Source organism: Hipposideros armiger, unplaced genomic scaffold (genome assembly GCF_001890085.2).
Source record: "Hipposideros armiger isolate ML-2016 unplaced genomic scaffold, ASM189008v1 scaffold_17, whole genome shotgun sequence".
Taxonomy (NCBI): Eukaryota; Metazoa; Chordata; class Mammalia; order Chiroptera; family Hipposideridae; genus Hipposideros; species Hipposideros armiger.
The window spans coordinates 2,699,882-2,718,510 of NW_017731367.1; the positions used below are offsets into that span (position 1 = coordinate 2,699,882).

The 18,629-nt window shown below is 49.2% G+C and overlaps 1 protein-coding gene across 1 annotated transcript in view; it reads left to right on the forward strand.

Moving 5' to 3' along the window:
* TRPM8 (transient receptor potential cation channel subfamily M member 8) overlaps positions 1–18,629 on the forward strand; it is a 78,811-nt gene that overhangs the window by 38,010 nt on the left and 22,172 nt on the right. Inside the window, exons 10-16 of the mRNA XM_019628290.1 lie at positions 2,778–3,068; positions 4,616–4,711; positions 5,515–5,644; positions 8,778–8,923; positions 11,098–11,210; positions 11,610–11,826; positions 18,252–18,343. Coding sequence (XP_019483835.1) covers positions 2,778–3,068; positions 4,616–4,711; positions 5,515–5,644; positions 8,778–8,923; positions 11,098–11,210; positions 11,610–11,826; positions 18,252–18,343 — 1,085 coding nt within the window. The remainder of the gene's footprint in view (positions 1–2,777; positions 3,069–4,615; positions 4,712–5,514; positions 5,645–8,777; positions 8,924–11,097; positions 11,211–11,609; positions 11,827–18,251; positions 18,344–18,629) is intronic.

Consider the following 18,629-nt stretch of genomic DNA (forward strand, 5'->3'; position numbering starts at 1 on the left):
CAGCTAGAATTTGTTTAATTGTATGCATGTATGCATAGATTTGAAGGGGCATGTATTTCATAACTGTCATCCTTCGCGGCCAGGTTCAGAAAACACTTTTAGGACTCCTAAAGTCTTGATTTACATTAACATGTGATCAATTTCAATAAAAGAATGCAAATAAAGGAATGGCTTCCAGGTTTTTAAATTATTAATTCCTGTAGCAAACATTGTCTTGTGTTTGGTCTTTGCAGTTGAATGAACCCAATTTCACTTCACAAGGCTTTAGTTAGTTGGAGGGAAGTAGACTTATAAATAGATCTAGTTAATTGATTCATAACTGGATCCCTGTGTGTGAAATGTTCTATTTAAGTAAGGTCAGAAGGTGCAAATAAATGTAAACTCAGACACATACTGAACGGTACACTGAATTTTATTAACTCAGCCCAAGGTAGTGAAGGGTGAAGGACCGAGTGGTTAAGAGAACGGGCTCTGGAGCCAGCCCATTGGCATGACGCAACTTCTGCAAGTTACTTAACCTCTCTGTGCCTCAATTTCCTCATCCAATGGTGTGTTGAGTTATTTTAGTCCATTTGCTACTGTCTAGGCTCTAGAGGTGATTTCTGTCTTTGTATTTGCATGCTGGAAATGCCGTAAGTGGTGTGTACCTCCACGTCTGTTCCCAGTTCTGCATTCAATGACGATACCTGGGCAGCCAGAGATTAGCTGTGGTGGGAGCATTTACACCACAGGACTCGGCAGAGGCTGCACATCAGGCTGTGTTATTTTTTTCCAGAGAGCTGGTTGTTAAACATTTACCAGCACACCACTGCTCATGTGGACATGGAGATGATGATAGCAGATAGCTCATTGGGTTGTTACAATGATTAAATCAGATAATGTTTCTATAGTGCTTAGAGGGTTGGCTCCTAGTAAGCACTATAGAAGTATTGGGTTGTAAGAAAAGCCATGACCTATTTTTCTGTTTTTCGTTGCAAAAATGTGTCATGACTTTTCCGACAACCCAATATTTGTTTAAAAATACATACAAAACTGTTGGAATAATGGTAATATTGGTGGAGCCATTTACACTGCTCAAAACAGTTTCATGGTGTGACTTTACTTGCCCCTCACACCAGCCCACAGTGAGGGTTTTCTCACTTTGCTGGTTAATAAGCCAGGGATGCATGGGTACCACAGGAGGGGGACTTACTGATGGTGTTTTGAGGGTCTGCTCTGAACTTGAATTTCTGAAAGCATCTTGATCTGTTATCTCATTTCATCCTCACGAGCACCTATTTTATAGACAAGCAAATTGAGGCTCAGAGACACAGTCTTCTTCTGGGTCACACATCTGGGTAATGGTGGAACCAAGGTTTGGAAACAAAGGTGTGTCTGACTGCAAAGGCTTTCTCTTTCCTGCATGCCAGGGGTTCTGAAGTTGTGGTCTGTGGATCTGTGGCAGCTTTGGCATAACTTGGGGACTTGTCAGCAATGTGGATCATCAAACGCTATGTCAGACTTGTTAGAGCAGGTATTCTGAGTTTGGCTCCAGCTAACTGTGCCTCAGTGAGCCTTCCAGGTGACTCTGAAGTCTGAGGACCACTGCCCCATGCTATCAAATGTGTGACCAAAGGAAAAGCAAATGATTTAGAAAGAAACGTAAAACTCTGGGCACAAGGAACCTTGCCTTGAGGACAGCAGAGAATGTGCAGCTGTCGCCCTCCCCAGGGCAGTCACCTCTTCCCCTTATCTCACCTGGAGCCACAGTGTGGGGACAAGGGACCTTGGCAGCTCCCTCGCCAGGCACTGTGTGATCCCCAGAAGTTCAACATTAGACAGAAACAGAAACTTCCAGTGCTGCCCTTGGCAGGACATAGTCACTCAAACCAGGGGCCAGGCGAGTGACATGAGTGGGCTGGGTGGACAGCAGTGAGGAGTGCTTGGATCTTTGGGGACCGGGGGCCCCAGGTTCCGGAAGCAGCTGCCACTTGGCTCTAGCTGATGGCTTTTCATATTGTCAGAACTTCTGGATTTTAATGCTGGAAATGTGGGTTTTTACCAACCTCTAATTTTCAATGTTGGCAACTGAATCGAATTATAAGAAATACTATGGAAGATAAACAGAACATATCTGAGAGCTATTGTGGCTGGTAGACCACTGGTAAACATTAATTTTCTTTATTAAGATTCTCAATAAGCTCCTATGGGATACCAGGAGCCCAGAAAGTGGAGATAAAAATAAATAATGACTAGGTATAACTGTCAAGTGTTCCAATGACGCTGTTACATAACATGCTCAGAGACCTGTGCTTGGTGGCATGTGGCTTGAATGGCACCCGGAAGAGCCTATGGCCTAGAGGAAGGCGTTGGCTCTTGGTTGGCTCACAGTTGGTGTTTGCTGTGACTTCAGAGAAATAATGTGAGTTATACAACTGTCCCTAGCCCCTAACTAAGTGCTTCCTCAATGCCAGGCATGGGGATAAAACCCTGACCAATACCTTTTTTATGTGGGTGTAATTATATCCACTTTATGGTCGCAAGAGGCCGGGTCACATCCAAGCCCTCATCTGACTTCAAGGACCCCACCATGCCGCTTCTCCTGTTTGGATGCTTGACTATAATCCAACACTGTGTTTCAATTGAAAAGATAAATTTTATTCTCAAACAGGATGGCAGGAGAAGTTGAAGATGCTGTTACTTTGTGGCTAGAAATGCGATGCAGCGGAGAAAGCAAAGCATTGTGTTTCCTTCATTGGGCTTCGGGTGTGAGTGCTCTCTCTGCTCTTTCTCCTTAGTCCGCTGACCTTCAAGAAGTCATGTTCATGGCTCTCGTCAAGGACAGACCCAAGTTCGTCCGCCTCTTTCTGGAGAATGGCTTGAACCTGCGGAAGTTTCTCACCAACGATGTCCTCACGGAGCTTTTCTCCAACCACTTCAGCACCCTTGTCTATCGGAACCTGCAGATCGCCAAGAATTCCTACAATGACACCCTCCTCACCTTCGTCTGGAAACTGGTGGCCAACTTCCGAAGAGGCTTCCAGAAGGAAGACAGAAATAGCCAGGACGAGATGGACATAGAGCTTCACGTATGTCCTGGGGGAATTGTCTGCATGAATTCTGTGCTCCTTTGAGTCTTCCTTCAGAAACTTTCTCTACCTGCCCCTTTCCCACTCCCTGCCTCGTTGCCATACAGTAGCTAACATGCTGGCAGTGTTAATTTTTTCCCACTGCCTTTAGTTAAGACAATGAGTCTACTTGGTGAATTTTCTGATGTCTTGCTTTATACTCTGTGCTGTATCTCATACCAGTTCTTGCAATTTTTCTTAATTGCAAAGCTTGGTGTGGCACACACTTTCCAAAGGCGTCGGACAGGGAACAGGGACTTGATCTGCCTAAAATAGCTCTCAGTGGCCCATGTAAAGGACTGGGGAATGCCACGTTTTCTTTGGTGGATATAGGGGCAGCGAATGTTTCCAAAGGGATAATCCAAGCGTCCCCTGGAGAGGATGTGTGGCCACACCACCGTACTCTTTCCTGTTTTCCTGTTTAAGCACAGGCAGGCCCAGTTCCCAGCTGCCAGCACCTGCAACTCTTTGCTGAAGGTTTGTCTGGTCAGGGCCCGATGACTGCCAGACGCTGGTGTATAAAAACCCCAGCTCTCTCCCGCGTGGAGGAGGTAATTCCGAGGCACGGTTCTACCCTGACTCCTAGGGTTTCCTGGTGGGACCGATCTCTCATGGACCGCCATGACAGCTTGTGGACAATGCGCCTTGTTTGTTCTTTCTTTTCGGATCTCATTTGCTCACTCTCTTCTTGGTGTTCCTGGGACACCTCTCAAATGAACTACTTGCCTCAGGATTGCTTCTGAGGAAACTAGGTCATTATCTTTTGTGATTCTAGGATTTTAATGTGTGTGTGTATATTGTAAAAAATCTAAATGAGACTCAGTGCTTGAAACAATTGGAAGTGTTTAGAAGGCTTCTGTTTGATACTAATTATGGTAAAACCCTCTGTGGTATCCATAACCGGCCTGAAGCAGTTTGGACTTTGATAAAACCTGTAGGGATATGTAAAAGGAATATATACATTTAGCTGTTTTCTATCTGAAAAGGTTCCAGTGAGATATGGGGTGCTGAGTGGGAGTGGGGATTCTATATAATTGATGTATTAGGAATCGAAACTGAGTAACACTCCAAAGAAATAAGTATAGTTTTATGTTGTGATCATTGAATTTAAACTACAGGAAAGTTAGAATTTAGCTTGAGTCATTTTTCTAGATGAGAAATAGATTTATATCATGAGAAAGAACTGCTTTCTCTTTGGCTGTCACAAGTCATTCATTGTTTAAATTGTTCTCAGCACATTTTTTCACCCTTTAAACCTTTCCATCTAGTTGCACGGTGTCTTTTATGATAGATAAAAGATTCTGTGTCAAATTATACCACCTGGTGAGTGGCAGAGCTGAAAATCGCATCACTGTGCTGTTAAAACGGATTCACACACCAAGTTACAGAGCGCTGTAACCATAGGGTTCCCCCCTGGGGCATCCTGACCCCGCTGTCATTCTTAGAGCAGTGCAGCCACACCAATGCCCTGTTGGCACGTGCTGACCACATGCTCTGACCCCTCCCAGGACGTGTCTCCCTTTACACGGCACCCCCTGCAAGCGCTCTTCATCTGGGCTGTTCTGCAGAACAAGAAGGAACTCTCCAAAGTCATCTGGGAGCAGGTAACGTGCGGGCCACACCGGACGTGGCTTTGTTGTGGGCGTCCGGCCTTCTGCACACTCGCATGCCTAAGCTAGAATGTCCTCAGCAGAAGGGAACATCTACTGCCGGAGGAATAGGGTCATGCTTGTTGCCATGTTGACCAAAGTGTGTTTGGGAGGACAGGTCCCTGGAAGCCAGCTGTGCCGGACGGGTAATCCAGTAGGCGCCTGCTTCCTGGGTGTGTGATCGTTTTCCAAGTGGATGAGTTTTTTAAGTTTAATTTTAAAATTTAATTTCTAGTATGACTGCATAATGGACAGGAAGTGGGGCCTGGACAAATTCTGCTTTGGGCAACTTACTGAGATTTTCCTTTTTTTGATGTAGCACAGAATGATGTTTTGTAAGTGATTTCTGCACAGTTGAAAAAGAAGTTCCGTTCTCCATTTTTAGCGCATAAAATTGGATATTGAATATTGAGCTCATATGCACGGCCTTAATAACTATGTTATCAGGCCTTCCGTGTCCTTATCCACGTTTCCCTCTTTGAACTGTTACAGTATGAGTGGGTAGTCCCACTGTTACGGTCTTACGGTCAGCATCTTGTGGCACTTGCCTTGCTAGTTCCCTTTTATATGCTAATTTCGTGTTCAAGACTGAGTGTATTTAGGTTCAACGCTACCTTGTGCTCATTGCAAACTTTGCTTTGAGTCATGATGAACAGTTTCCGCCTTTGCCATGAGCTCGTCCTTGTCTGACACGAGTGTTGACCTGACCACTTTGAGGAATGATAAATTGACCCCATCATTCCCCTCCCCTCGTGAAGACCAGGGGCTGTACTCTGGCGGCCCTGGGAGCCAGTAAGCTGCTGAAGACTCTGGCCAAGGTGAAGAATGACATCAACGCGGCCGGGGAGTCCGAGGAACTGGCCAACGAGTACGAGACCCGTGCAGTGGGTAAGCCTCCAGGATGGGAGGTCCTGTGGGTACAGGCATGCCAGGTGGCCCTCGGGGGCTTGTGGCACTCACATGCCAGGTGGCTGAGGTCAGTGGCATGTCCAAGCTCTTGCCTCTGGCTTGATTCGAGGGCTGCAGACCACATGGTCGGGGCATACGTGCCACAGGCCCCTAGCTTCTGGCACTTACTGACTTTTCCACGAATGAAAGTGGGAAATGCTGGGCCCTCTCATCCCTCTCTTTTCTCAGACCCAGGTCAGAGGAAGCCAGCAGCACAGGGAGCTTTGAGGTGTTTTGTTTTGGGTGCTGTTAAGAAACTGTGCCGGGTCTGAGGTTTTACCTGACTTGCAGGCCATCAATTGGGTTGTCGGAAAAGTTATGACGCATGTTTGCGACAGATGGCACTAGTTCATTTTTGGAAGTACTAGAGTCATTTGTATCTATGTTATTGCTATGTCATTTGACAGCTGACAGTTCTAGTTTCATTCTTTAAAAAAATTGAGCGATTTGGTTGAGTTTTGGAGATTTTACAACAAGTTGAAGATGGAAGACCAAACTGTGCATTTTCGCCATATTTTACTGTTTTACTTCCATAAAGGGAAGAACGCGCGTCCAGCTTGTGAAAAGTTGCATAAAGTTTACAGTGACGATGCCCTACAAGAACGTCAGTGCCAACAATGGGTCACGAAATTCCGTGCTGGTGATTTTGATCTCAATGACGCTCCTTGGTCAGGGAGGCTCACCGAGGTTGATGATGACAAAATAAAGGCATTGATCGAGTCAAACCCACGTTACACGACACGAGAGATTTCAGAAACATTGAACATCCATCATTCAAGCATTCACGACCACCTGAAGAAGCTGGGATACGTAAGCAAGCTCGATATTTGGGTTCCACATGAACTCGAAGTTCATTTGATGGCGCGTATAAACATCTGCGATATGCTCATTAAACGTGAGAAAAATGATCCTTTTTTTTTTAAAGATTTTTATTGGGGAATTGGGGGGATGGGAACAGTGCTGGGGAATTGGGGGAAGGGGAACAGACAAGTTGCTGTTGTTTTGCTCTCTTCAGTCTAGTTGTGGAGGACGTCGCTTCACTGGCCCAAGTTGGCACCATCATTATGCTCTTCCCGGGCAAGGCAGATCAGTCGCCGGCTTCTGGACGGCCGCTCACTGCAGCTGCTGGCCACTCACGCTGGCTGCTGGCTGCTCACGCTGGCTGCTGGCTACATACGGTAGCCCATGGCAACCCACTGCCACAGGGGCTGCAGCCTACGCCGTCGCCGGCGACTCAAGGCAACCCAGCTCCAGGTTGAGCTGTTGTTCAGCATCTTAGCTGTGGAGGGCAGCGTCACTGGCCCTCATATGTGGGATCTGAACCGGGGCCCTCTGGTGTCCCAAGCCAGTTCTTAACCATCGCGCCACTCGGCCGGCCCAAAATGATCCTTTTTTGAAGCGACTGATAACTGGTGATGAGAAGTGGATTGTTTACAACAATGTGGTGCGCAAATGGTCTTGGTCCCAATGTGATGATTCGCCTCAACAATGAAAGCAGACATTCATCAGAGGAAGGTTATGCTCTCAGTGTGGTGGGATTTTAAAGGTGTTGTGTTTTTCGAGCTCCTACCAAGCGACCAAACAATCAATTTGAATGTGTACTGTCGGCACTTGGACAGTTTGAACAAATCCATCATCCAGAAACGTCCAGAGCTTGTTAATTGTAAAGGAGTTGTGTTCCATCGTGACAACGCGAGACCACACACAAGTCTGATCACCTGTCAAAACTTATTGGAGCTTGAATGGGATGTGTTGCCACAGCCACCATACTCGCCTGACCTTGTGCCGTCAGACTTCCACTTGTCTCACTCTCTTCAAAACTCCTTGCGTGGTATAACGTTCAATTCAGACGAGGCTGTAAATCAGCACCTTGTTCAGTTTTTCGCAAATAAAGACAGGTCCTTCTAGGAACGAGGAATTATGAAGCTCACTGAAAGATGGCAAAAGGTTATCGAAAAAACGGGCAACATATCATTGATTGATCTTTGTTCTTTATATAAATAAATGACCTTTGAAAAACAGACAAAATATGTCATGACTTTTCCGACAACCCAATAGTTAGCTTGCGCATTTCACATACATATCCAGACAGAAGGCTTCAGACCCCTGGGGCTTGTTACTAATGACAAAGGCAGAGCCACAGGTGCACCTTGGGTAGGTCCCTGTGCCTTGATTCCCCTGCAGTGATGTGAGTAAGGGCTGCTGCTGCCTGCCCTGCAGCGCCCCAGGGAGGGGACTCGAAGCTTCTATCAGGGCTGCAGGTGACCTGCCCATGTGCCCCTCCAGGACATGATTACTCATTACCTGGAATGGAAGAGGAAGAGGCAGTGCTAAGCCTCTCTCCTGGAATGTCTGTCCCCTGCTATCCAGTCGCCCCTAAACAAAGCTTGTCAGTACCCTTTGCTCAGAAGGCCCGGACCATGATAGAATGTGAGAGATCCAGGACCAATAGCCTCCCCATAACACAGAGTTTCAGATCTGCCCACGGTTCCCTTTTTCATGTGGGAATTTGAAGTTTGCAGTGTGGTACGTTGCAGAATGCACTCATGTTTTTCTATTATTGTAGCTAATGGAGAATGCTCATGAGATTAGCTTCTCTGTGTTGGAAAAAAGGTGCCCAATGATTTCTTTTTAATATATTAAATTATGTTACTGTCTGACTGGCCTCGACTAGGCGGTGGCTCCTAATATTTGAAAAATTTCTATATGAAATGAGATGGGAGGAGGTTGCTCTGGGCAAGGGAGGCGGGGGGGGGGTCTGGATCCCCTTCCCAGTGGCTGAGCCCCACCAAAGAGGGGGCTCCCAGCACTCGGTGCAGCTCGGTTCAATGGGCACCTGTTTACACATGGCGCCTTGAGGGGCTGTGCTTGGGGTGGTGTACAAAGAGAAATCCCCTCTGTTCAGTAAAGAGCTACGTTGTGCTGGCATTCCCTGCGCCTTTTGCAAACCGGGGGCGCTCGCACCACAGCTTTTCTTGAAGTCAGGGCTTGGCTGGGGGGGCGGGGGCACAGTTTTGGGAACTGGCCAGCCCTACCTCCGTCTTCCTTCTCTCTGGCGATACGGTGACTGCAGAGCTGTTCACGGAGTGTTACAGCAGTGACGAAGACTTGGCTGAGCAACTGCTGGTCTATTCCTGCGAAGCCTGGGGTGGAAGCAACTGCTTGGAGCTGGCGGTGGAGGCGACGGACCAGCATTTCATCGCCCAGCCTGGGGTCCAGGTAAACAGCGTAGTCACCAAACGCCACACCCAGGAATGGGCCTTTTGCATCAGATGCTGTTAGTGACATCGACAAGTATAATCTTAACAGCAGACCTTCTCCTCCAGTATAAAAGCTGTGGCAGGGAAGGTGGGTGATGTTGCAGCAGACAGCAGATGTAAGCATCAGTAGAGATCATTGCTTCAGGAGATGGTGCCCAAGAGAGAAAGTTCTGTGAGTTTCCGCAAAGCCAACGGTACAGCACCATAATTATGGGCGGGGTCTCTGAATCCCAGGGTCTAGGTCCCAATCCACTGCATCCTCACCAGGTGTGGTGATAGGCCAGGTTACTCTGGGCCTTGGTTCCTCACCTGTGAAATGGGCACAATAGAGGTTACAGGGAAGGGATACTGTGAGGATTCAGTGAGATGGTGTGTGAGAGGTCCGGCCTTGATGTCCGCTGTTGCTGTTACAGTTATGAGTGTCGTAACGTTAGTAGAGAAACTAGTATGAAATGGGTAGAGCCAGCAGAGAGGTTTTCCTGCACCGAATTAAATTAATAGTGGTTTGCACCCGGCATCCCAGGTTGCAGAGTGGAGATTTTCTACCCATAATCCCAGTGGGAGGGGTCTGGGTGTGAAGTGGAGAGTAGGGAAGAGATAGACTGGCTGCCACCTGCCTGCCACACCGCACCATGGTCACGTTTCACCTGCACAGCATGCTTCAAGGTGAACATCACACTATTTTCCTGGTGAGGATTCAGGAGCTCAGAGATGTTCTGGAACGTTCTCCAGGTTGCACTACTAGGAAGTAGCAGAACTGGGATTTGATTCCCCGTTAATTGTCCATCATATGCATGATACCATGCAGCTAATAATTAGTACAGTGTTTATGCAAAAATCGTTTGCGACTGTAGCTAAGCTGGATCACACAGGAGCAGTCAGCTATGACAAGGAACACACAAAGAAGGGGTCCTGCTATGGCTTCGTTTCAGCCTCTGCACCGGAGCAGGCTGGAGCGAGGCTGACACCAGGTCAAGGTTGCCTGGAAGGCTGGCCAGCTGTCAAGACACCAGGCTCTGCTCACAGCTGGCCAGCTGTCAAGGCACCAGGCTCTGCTCACAGCTTCTTAGGCCCCAAACCCCATCTTGCTGGCGTCCCAGAACTTTGGGCCTGGGGAACGCTGACTCACGCTCCCGTCCCGAGGATTTCAACTAGATGCCAGTTCATGGAAAATCCCCCGGAGGCCCGTGAGACCAGGGAGTTTGATTTCTATAGGCAGGCTGCTTTGTGGGGTTAGATGTCACAGGTGGCCCTGGAACCCGAGCTAAGGGAGAGCTTTCTGTGACGGGGGGCCTAATGGTGCCACTCAGTGACAGCCAGCCACGGTGGGCACGTGAGAGTGAGGAAGGCTGGACATCACCTGTCTTTGTTTGAGGCCCCCCCCAGAAGCAGGCCCCAAATCGAGGATTCAAATGCCCCGGAAGCACCTGAGGGGAGTGTGTGAAGGAGGAAGTTACACTGTGCAAAACAGGGCCAGCAGGAGAAGCCATCTTCTCCTAGAGGGAGTGATGGGGGTGTGGGTGGGGCACACCTGTTCCAGCCCTCCTGGCCCCAGGTTTCCGCTTGTCCTGCCATGAGACACACCAGTCCCCTTCGGACCGACACATTCTTTTTTGAGAGCCACACATTCCTTTGATGGGGTCCAGTCTATGCTCACCCCTTTTGTGTTGACTTACTGTGTGGCTGTCAGAGGCGACCTGAGTTTTTTAACAACCACCTTCATGGGAGGTCCCCGGTCCCACCTGTTGGATTAGTATAATCTCCCGAAAGCATTTCCATGCGTTTCAACTCAAGTTGATGTTGAGACGACAGTGGTTGTTCCCTTTCTGACTCTGAGTTTGATTTCAAACAGGCAGAAGCAGGGTCATGTCTTCACTATCCCAGGCAGAATGTATTTTTAACCATGAAATGAATCTCACCACATAGAACCCAATTTAGGAAAGGACTGAAAATCAAACAGAATTTAAATTGTCATGGTTCCTTGGAATCCAGGCAACTAATAAGAAGGAAGAACCTTAATTCAGATATTATTTATTTTGGGAAGGAGCAAGGGCTGGGGAGAAAGATTGCGTACCCTCCCGCGTTTCGTTCCATTAATAAGCACTTGTGTCTTTTGTCTCTGTCGCCCTGTAGAATTTTCTTTCCAAGCAATGGTACGGGGAGATTTCCCGAGACACCAAGAACTGGAAGATTATCCTGTGTCTGTTTATTATTCCCTTGGTTGGCTGTGGCTTTGTGTCATTTAGGTAGGAAACCAAAGCACATAACCACACACATGCATGTGTGCGTGTGTGTGTGTGTGCGCGCGCGTGTGTGCACGCCCGCGCGTTCCTGAGTAAAGGACTGTAAGGTCGGGAACTTATGACTTTGACTCTACTGCCTACAGTTAGGTCTGGGATCGCCTCTGGCTTTTCCTGGGTTTGATTTCAAACAGGTAGAGGTGGGAGCCTGTCTTCTCTCTCCCGGGCAGAATGTGGGCCTGCTAGCCCGGAGGTGCCGGGGCTGCGTGGTGGCTGGGTCAGTCTTTGAACACGGGGCTGGCCCCACCCGCACCCCTCTGTGGGTCTAGACTCACTTCTGTTGGGAGGGAGGGCTGCGGTGCCCAGGTGTCTGCGCCATGGTGACGGGTCTTCCCTCCCGACCAGGAAGAAGCCGGTGGACAAGCCCCGGAAGCTGCTGTGGTACTACGTGGCCTTCTTCACGTCCCCCTTCGTGGTCTTCTCCTGGAACGTGGTCTTCTACATCGCCTTCCTCCTGCTCTTCGCCTACGTGCTGCTCATGGATTTCCACTCGGTGCCGCACCCGCCCGAGCTGGTCCTCTACGCGCTGGTCTTTGTCCTGTTCTGCGATGAAGTCCGACAGGTAGGACGGCCCCCCGGGAGGGCGCCTCTTCCTTTCCTCAGTGAGCGGGTCTCCCTAAGGCCCAGGAGGAGCAGACGTTGCTTCTCAAGTTCCAAAGTCATGCTTTCCCCCCAGATAATTGGTCGCGCTAGGTGGTGGCCCACCAACTCAGTGAAAATGACCTTTCAGCATCGTGGCATCCCAGCGAGACCTCCGAGCACCCAGTGCACTCTTTGCTCTGTCATTAATGTTAATGGTGGAGATGTGTTACTCGGCACCGGGCATGTGTTCCGAGAGCAGGTTGACCTTGGACGGTAACCCCGCTCCCATCATTGGGAGCCATTTGTGTTCTGGCCATTGCAGTCAGCGGGGAAGGCAGCGGGATAATTGGCAGGGGAGGTGGGAGGGACTTCCAGCTAAGAGCATCTTAATGCCCACCCAGCGTGTCAGCGATGGAGTGGGGAAGTCACAGAAGTCCCTGTGGGCTTCAGCGAGTTTGCGTGAATTATTCATGGTGTTTTTCTGCAGTTTCTTGGGATCTGCAGTTTTTGGCATTCTCTCTCCTCCACTGAATCCAAAACTTGGCACGTCGTAGATGCTCAGTTAGGAATTGTTGAATAAATAAATATTGGTGACAGTGAGGGACGGTGCTGTCCCTAAACCATTAGCCATCCCAGAAAATCTTTTCAGACTTAGCAGTTTACAAATTATTGGAGAACTGCTGTTGCCATTGCTTCTGTTGTCCCTTCTGAGCCCAAACCCAACATCATACCCATTCAGCAAGTATGGCCTAGGTGCTTAGTTTCTGAGATATTATGCCAAGTGCCACGACAGGTTTGGAAGGGGCAAAGGATGCTGTTTGTGACTTCACAGAGTTGCCGCCCAGTGGTGTAATCCTAAATGGGTCTCAACTGTCATGCCAACTCTAATAGACTTCTTCTGTGGCTTCGAGGAGTCCTGAGTTGAGAAAGACTCCAAGGCTCTGTCTGTTCCTGTTGGAGGGTGTCCTGATCGATTAGTGATGTCTGCCATGGGTGCAAAAGTGGGAGGAGTGCTGGCGCCAGGGCCCTGCACCTGCCTTCCCTTGCCTAGTCTGTGTGAAGTGCACATGGGGGATGGAGAAGGGGTGGAGGTGGCGGAAGAATAATGTAAATGCCACAAGTCAGTGTCAGGCATGGCAAGGTGACCAGGCTTTCTGTCTACCAGCAACTTTCCCCCAGGACAGGGTCCTGCTGATGTGTAGAGGGTTTTTGTGACTTCAGATCAGCCTCGTTCGAGCCCCATGCATCAGCTCAGGAGGTCACAGCCTAGTGTATGTAGCTCATGCCTTCTTGTCATCTGCTAGGGCCACTGTGACAAAGCACCACCCACTGGGTGACTTTCACATCAGAAGCTCATCGTTTCATTTCTGGAGGCCTGAAGTCTGAGCTCAAGTTATCAGCAGGGCTGGTCCTTCTGAGGCCGAGAGGGAGAATCTGTTGCCAGCCTCTCCCCTGGCTTCGGGAGATTGGCTGGCCATCTCCGCCATTCCTTGACTTGTAGATGCACCACTTGAACCCTGTCCTCATGCCCACGTGGCATGCTCCCTGTGTGCATGTCTGTGTCACGTTTCCCCTTGTTGTGAGGACACCAACCATATTAAACCAGGGGCCCATTCTATTCAAGTATGACCTCGTCTTAGCTAATGACATTCTGCAGGGACCCTATTTCCAAACAAGGTCACATCCTGAGGTGTGTGTGGATTAGGACTTCAGTGTATGAATTTGGGAGGGACACAGTTCAACCCACAAAAAATACTTTCAATATAATCTCTCTCAGCTGCCATCTTTTCCTTGCTGCTGTCTTTCTGACTTACTGTGTGTCAGCTGCAAGAAGGTGGAAGCACCCTGTCTGAGAGAAGCAGAGAAAGATGGAGGGAGAATCAGCACGTAAAACGGGAAGGGGCCCAAACCAACACGAGAGTTAACCAAGAACCTTTTCACTAGGAACCCCCTGAGTTACGTTGTGGTAGGAGCTGCCCCTGCACAAGACCACGTGTGTTCCCTTCTCCTAAACCTGTGTGGTCAGGTTCTGGGGCCCTGGCCGCCTCTCTTTGCTCCACTCCCGGGGTGGTTGGCCACTTTTCAAAGGCACATCTGAGAGAAAGCGACAGCATTCCTAGTTTAGCTTTTGCAGAGAAGGGGACATGAGGGTGGAGGGCTTTGTCACACTGGAGGAGAGAGGCCCCGAATCTCATCCCATCTGAGTGGCCAGCAGACCCTTGTCCGTGTGGACTGGAGAGGCCCTTTCCGCCACCACTGTCTTCCCAGTAGTGGACTCTGTGCTAAAGTGACTGGTCTGTGGCTGTCAGCAGGCATGGAGGGCAGCCGTCCTGCTCCTGGCAGAGGCCGTGGGGCCACCTGGGAGGTCACACAGGACTCTGGGGGCCCCGGTGGTGTGGGTCACGCACATGACCCTAAGCTGTATGGGCTTCGTGGATGTGACAGGGGAGCAGTGAAGGGCACCAGAAGAGGCGTGGGATTGTGTAACCTTGAGCATCACACGTCACGGCTCTGGTGTCTTCACCTCAGGTGAGCAGCCTGACATCGTAAATGAAGTCACGGAATAATAGGGCTGAGTAACAGGGAATTCCTGCCCAGTGGGGAAAGAAGTCAGGGGCACAAGAAAGCAGACAGAGGGGAAAGGCAGGGGGAGGGGAAACCGCCGGAGCTGCAAATGGTACAGTATGGAGATGACTTAATGTCTTTGATCTTCTGGGTCTTCGTCCTTAAATGGGCATCTTTCGTACTGCAAGAGGCATTGAGAAGGAGAGGGTGGGGTGCCTCACACGGATGGGGTGCCTTACACCTCATCTCGTCCGTCTCATCTGGCATCGACTCCACTGGCAGTTCCTTTGCGCTTGTCCAGCTCCTCGCATGTGCTGGGCTGTTGCCCAGAATTGGGTGGCATGGAAATGACCTGATTCAGAGGTTTGTTTCTGATTCATATTGGATCCTCAGGGACTAGCCCCAGAGCTGGCGTCGCCGTATTTCTGCCAAGTGTGTGAGTGTGTTTTCAAGAAATGAATTGATGAGCTGGGGTCTTCATGATTCAACCCCAGAGGTGTGCCCTGACCGAGTAAGCGAGGAGTCAGGATAGCAGTGCTGGGAGATGGGGGGAACCTGGCGTGAAGAGGCTCAGGGGGTTCTTTTGAGCAGAGGGTGCTGTCGGAGGCTGCTTCTTGGAATGGTAGGTAAAAAGAAAAAGTCCTTTCCTGCCCCTTACTCACACTCCTGACATTCCTCTACCAGCCCTGTTCCCGACCCTGCCTCCTCTGTTGCATCGAGACACAGAAGCTGCTGTGAGAGGCCAAACATTATTTGGTTCCCCTGGGTTCTAAAGAAGCCATGAAGTCTAGAAAGAGGACTTATTGTGGGGTGCTTTTGAGGGCCAGGCTTGGCCTGGATGGAAGATGAAGGGAGACACATCTTGGTTTAAACCAAACACCTCATTTGTGCAGTCTTTCTTTCAATGAGTGTTTATTGAGCACCTACTACATGCCAGGCTAGACACTAGGGAGGCAGCAGTGGGCCAATAGACAAATATATCTGTTTTGTGGCGCTTTTGACCAGTTGGAGATGATTGGCAAGGTCATTTCTTGGAGCGTTCAAGGACAGGAGAGTGACACCAAATGAGCGAGTCTTACATTTACTGGGAGGTTGGCCCAGAGGACTTGCCACAGTGACATTTGTCCTTAAGCCACACACACCTCCAGACAAATTCGGATGTACGTTTAACTATGCAGCCATTTATTTGGGCCGTGCAGGTAGGAGACTCAGGGCAGGTGCGTTTTGCTGCGAGAAGGACCCTGGACAGATGTAGTGTGAAGCGGTGCCCGGGAGAGACACATGCAGGGACGCTGAGTAGGAGCAGCCTGTGGGCAGGTGCAGGAACCTTGGGGAGCGGGGTGGGCTGTGGAGGTGCCTGGGTGAAGCAAAGGTCATTCCCGGGGCCTGCCCAGAGGAAGTGATGCCCACACGGCCTGGCCGAGTCCCGGCTTCCCTGTTTACCTTCCTAACGGGTGAAGTTTGATACGGAGGGTGGTGATGACGTGTAGCTTTGTCCAAGGGTTTCTTCTCTTTCTTTCTAAAAGTTACTTCTGAACGGGCCAGTTTAGATTCAGCAGGACTGCGGGTGAGCCACGTGGGTTCAAGTTCAGCTCTCTGCTTTAAGGACAGCCCTGGTTCTGTGGTCTGCGAGCAAGTCGGCACGGCACAGCCTTGAGGACTCTTGTCACGCAAGGAAGCTGACACTCGGGGTCGCTGTTTTCCTTCTTGTCTGCAGATGCCTGCATTTGGAATCAATCCTCGGTTTGATTGGTTTCCTCTAACAACCGGTTCTGCCAGCCTGGTGCAGCCTCAATTAACCTCATTCACACTTGTTAGGAAAACCAAAACCAAGCAGGATGTTACTGCCTTAGATTGTGTGTGGGTGTCACAAAGCGCGCTCTTCAGTGTCACCCCATGTCCCCTTCCCCTGGGGGCAAATGTCAATGTGCTAAATTGGAAATGTTAACCAAGGCAGTCAATAAGCTCCAATATAGTCATTCAATAACTCTTGGGGTTATTGTGGATGTTTATTTAAAATAAGTTCCACCATCTCTTCATGGAGAGCGCGGTGCAATCTTGAGGCCCTTTGAACCCCCAAATCCTGAAAGAGAAGATGCAATATGGTCCTGGTACTTCACGAAGGTAGCCCAGAGCTGGCATTCCATTCAGCAAAGAGGCCTCTATTCATTAAAAAAAAAAAAGTTTTATTACTGCAGCAGTGCCCCGGAGACCCAGGGTTGATCTACTTAGGGCTTCTCCCATCACACAGGCCAGGCTTCTGAGGGTTTCGTGGATAGAGGCTGAGCCGGGCTGGGGCGCTGGTCCCCCTGTGCCCACCTGCCCCTGGACCAGGGTTTCAAAGAGGGAGCAGGCAGCAGCTGGAGCTTGTCTCCACCACCCTCATCTTGCAAATGGTTTTTGGTGAGTGGTAATCAAAGTCACCAGGACCTCCCAAATGGACAGTTAGGGATTCCGACCTGATTCCTGAGCTCACAGTGAAACGTGGTCAAACCTGGGAGATTTTAACATTCCCTTGGTGCTTGATTTCCGAATGCATTTACCCCCTTGGTCCATGAAAGTTGCTATTTGCATTTATATAAATTATAAATGCTATCTGTATTCATAAGGAAATACTCCTCAAGACACCAGTGATGCTTTTTGAACCCCTTCCAAGCCTATGATGGTGGGATCCCTGTGGCATCTAAATAAGCAGTGTGATGTTGGGGAGAGGAGCTGGAGCTTCAGAAACTGGAGGCCACCCCTTGGCGGTCATCTGCCTTTGGGCAAGCTCTTTAGCTTTTTTTCTTCTAGGCCTTGGTTTCAGCTGCAAAACAGGAACTATAATATCTGAATATCAAACAGACCCATATTGATGAGTCTATTTAGCAAGATTGAAAAGTGCCATGTTTCTTTGGTGACACTATTTGCCTGCCCTACACTAGAAAATCTGGGGCTCTCCTTATCCGAGCACCCCTGGGGGCTTTGGTCTTCGCTCCCCTCCAGGCCTGATCCCATTTCATTGTAAACGTGTTGAAATTCTGTCCTTCCCAAGGGCCAGTGGGTTCTTTGAGACTCAGCATTGCACCTGACAGCTTGTCTTTGTGTCCGAGGAGCCTGGCACGAGGGTTTGGCACCCCGTGGGCTCTCAGTAAACATGTTTGAATGGACAGACTGCCCAAGTCCAGTGCCATGAAGTGCAGAGAGGCTGGCCAGCTGCAGTCTTCCAATGGATGCGCCTTACCACCTTCATCTCAGTGTTGAGCTGACACGCCTTCTTCTGAGAAATCACGACCAATGCACATAAGTCATGATGAAAGGACACTGAGGCACACTGTTCCTGTCACTTATTTCTATGACCACCTCTGTCCTCATAGGGGCCACATGTATCACCTCTGTGCAAATGAAAAGAAACACAAGGTTCCTTTTTATCAAGATGTTTGTTGCTACATACCAGAACATTTTTACAATATACACACAAATCTATGATGATGACAATATAGGTAACACCCTGTAGAGTTGTGCAGTGCACAGCCTACACCACTGTATGTGGTGGCCTGGGAATTCCACATCGGCCGTCACAGGTTGTACCCATTCTCTGCGGGTTCACCTTTCAAGAACAATAAGGATACATGAGCCTCATCTTTTTGTTGACTCTGTCAGCAACACATGAGTAACAGAACTGCAAACATGCAACTTACTTTCTAGACCCCCTGGAATAGCACGGGCATGTGTGAAGGCTCCCTCAGCACATCATTGGCTCCAAAAGGATCCGGGAAAAATGTGTAAACATTAAAAAGCCGGGAAGCATAGGACGTTTCCAAGCTGCTCACGACCCCTCTCTGCCTTTCTGTGCTGCAGTGGTACATGAATGGGGTGAATTACTTTACTGACCTGTGGAACGTTATGGACACACTCGGCCTTTTCTACTTCATCGCAGGAATTGTGTTTCGGTAAGTAGCCCTCACCACTTTGCCCAGTTTCCGGTGGTTTGGGATTCTTTTTGGAGAAAAGATGAAGGGAAGATGTTTGACGATGAAACCCAAGATAAGCCTGTTCACCATCCCGTTAGAAATTATCACAAAAAAAACACTGTCTGTGCTTCTTCGAGACACAGCTTGGTTGGCAGAAAGTTGTGTTTCCTCTTTTCCCCAACCCCCTCCTGGTGATCTGTAATTGAAAAGGGATTCGCCACGGTTTTTCTCTCTGTGCTCGTAGAACTTGGGGAGAAAGAATTAG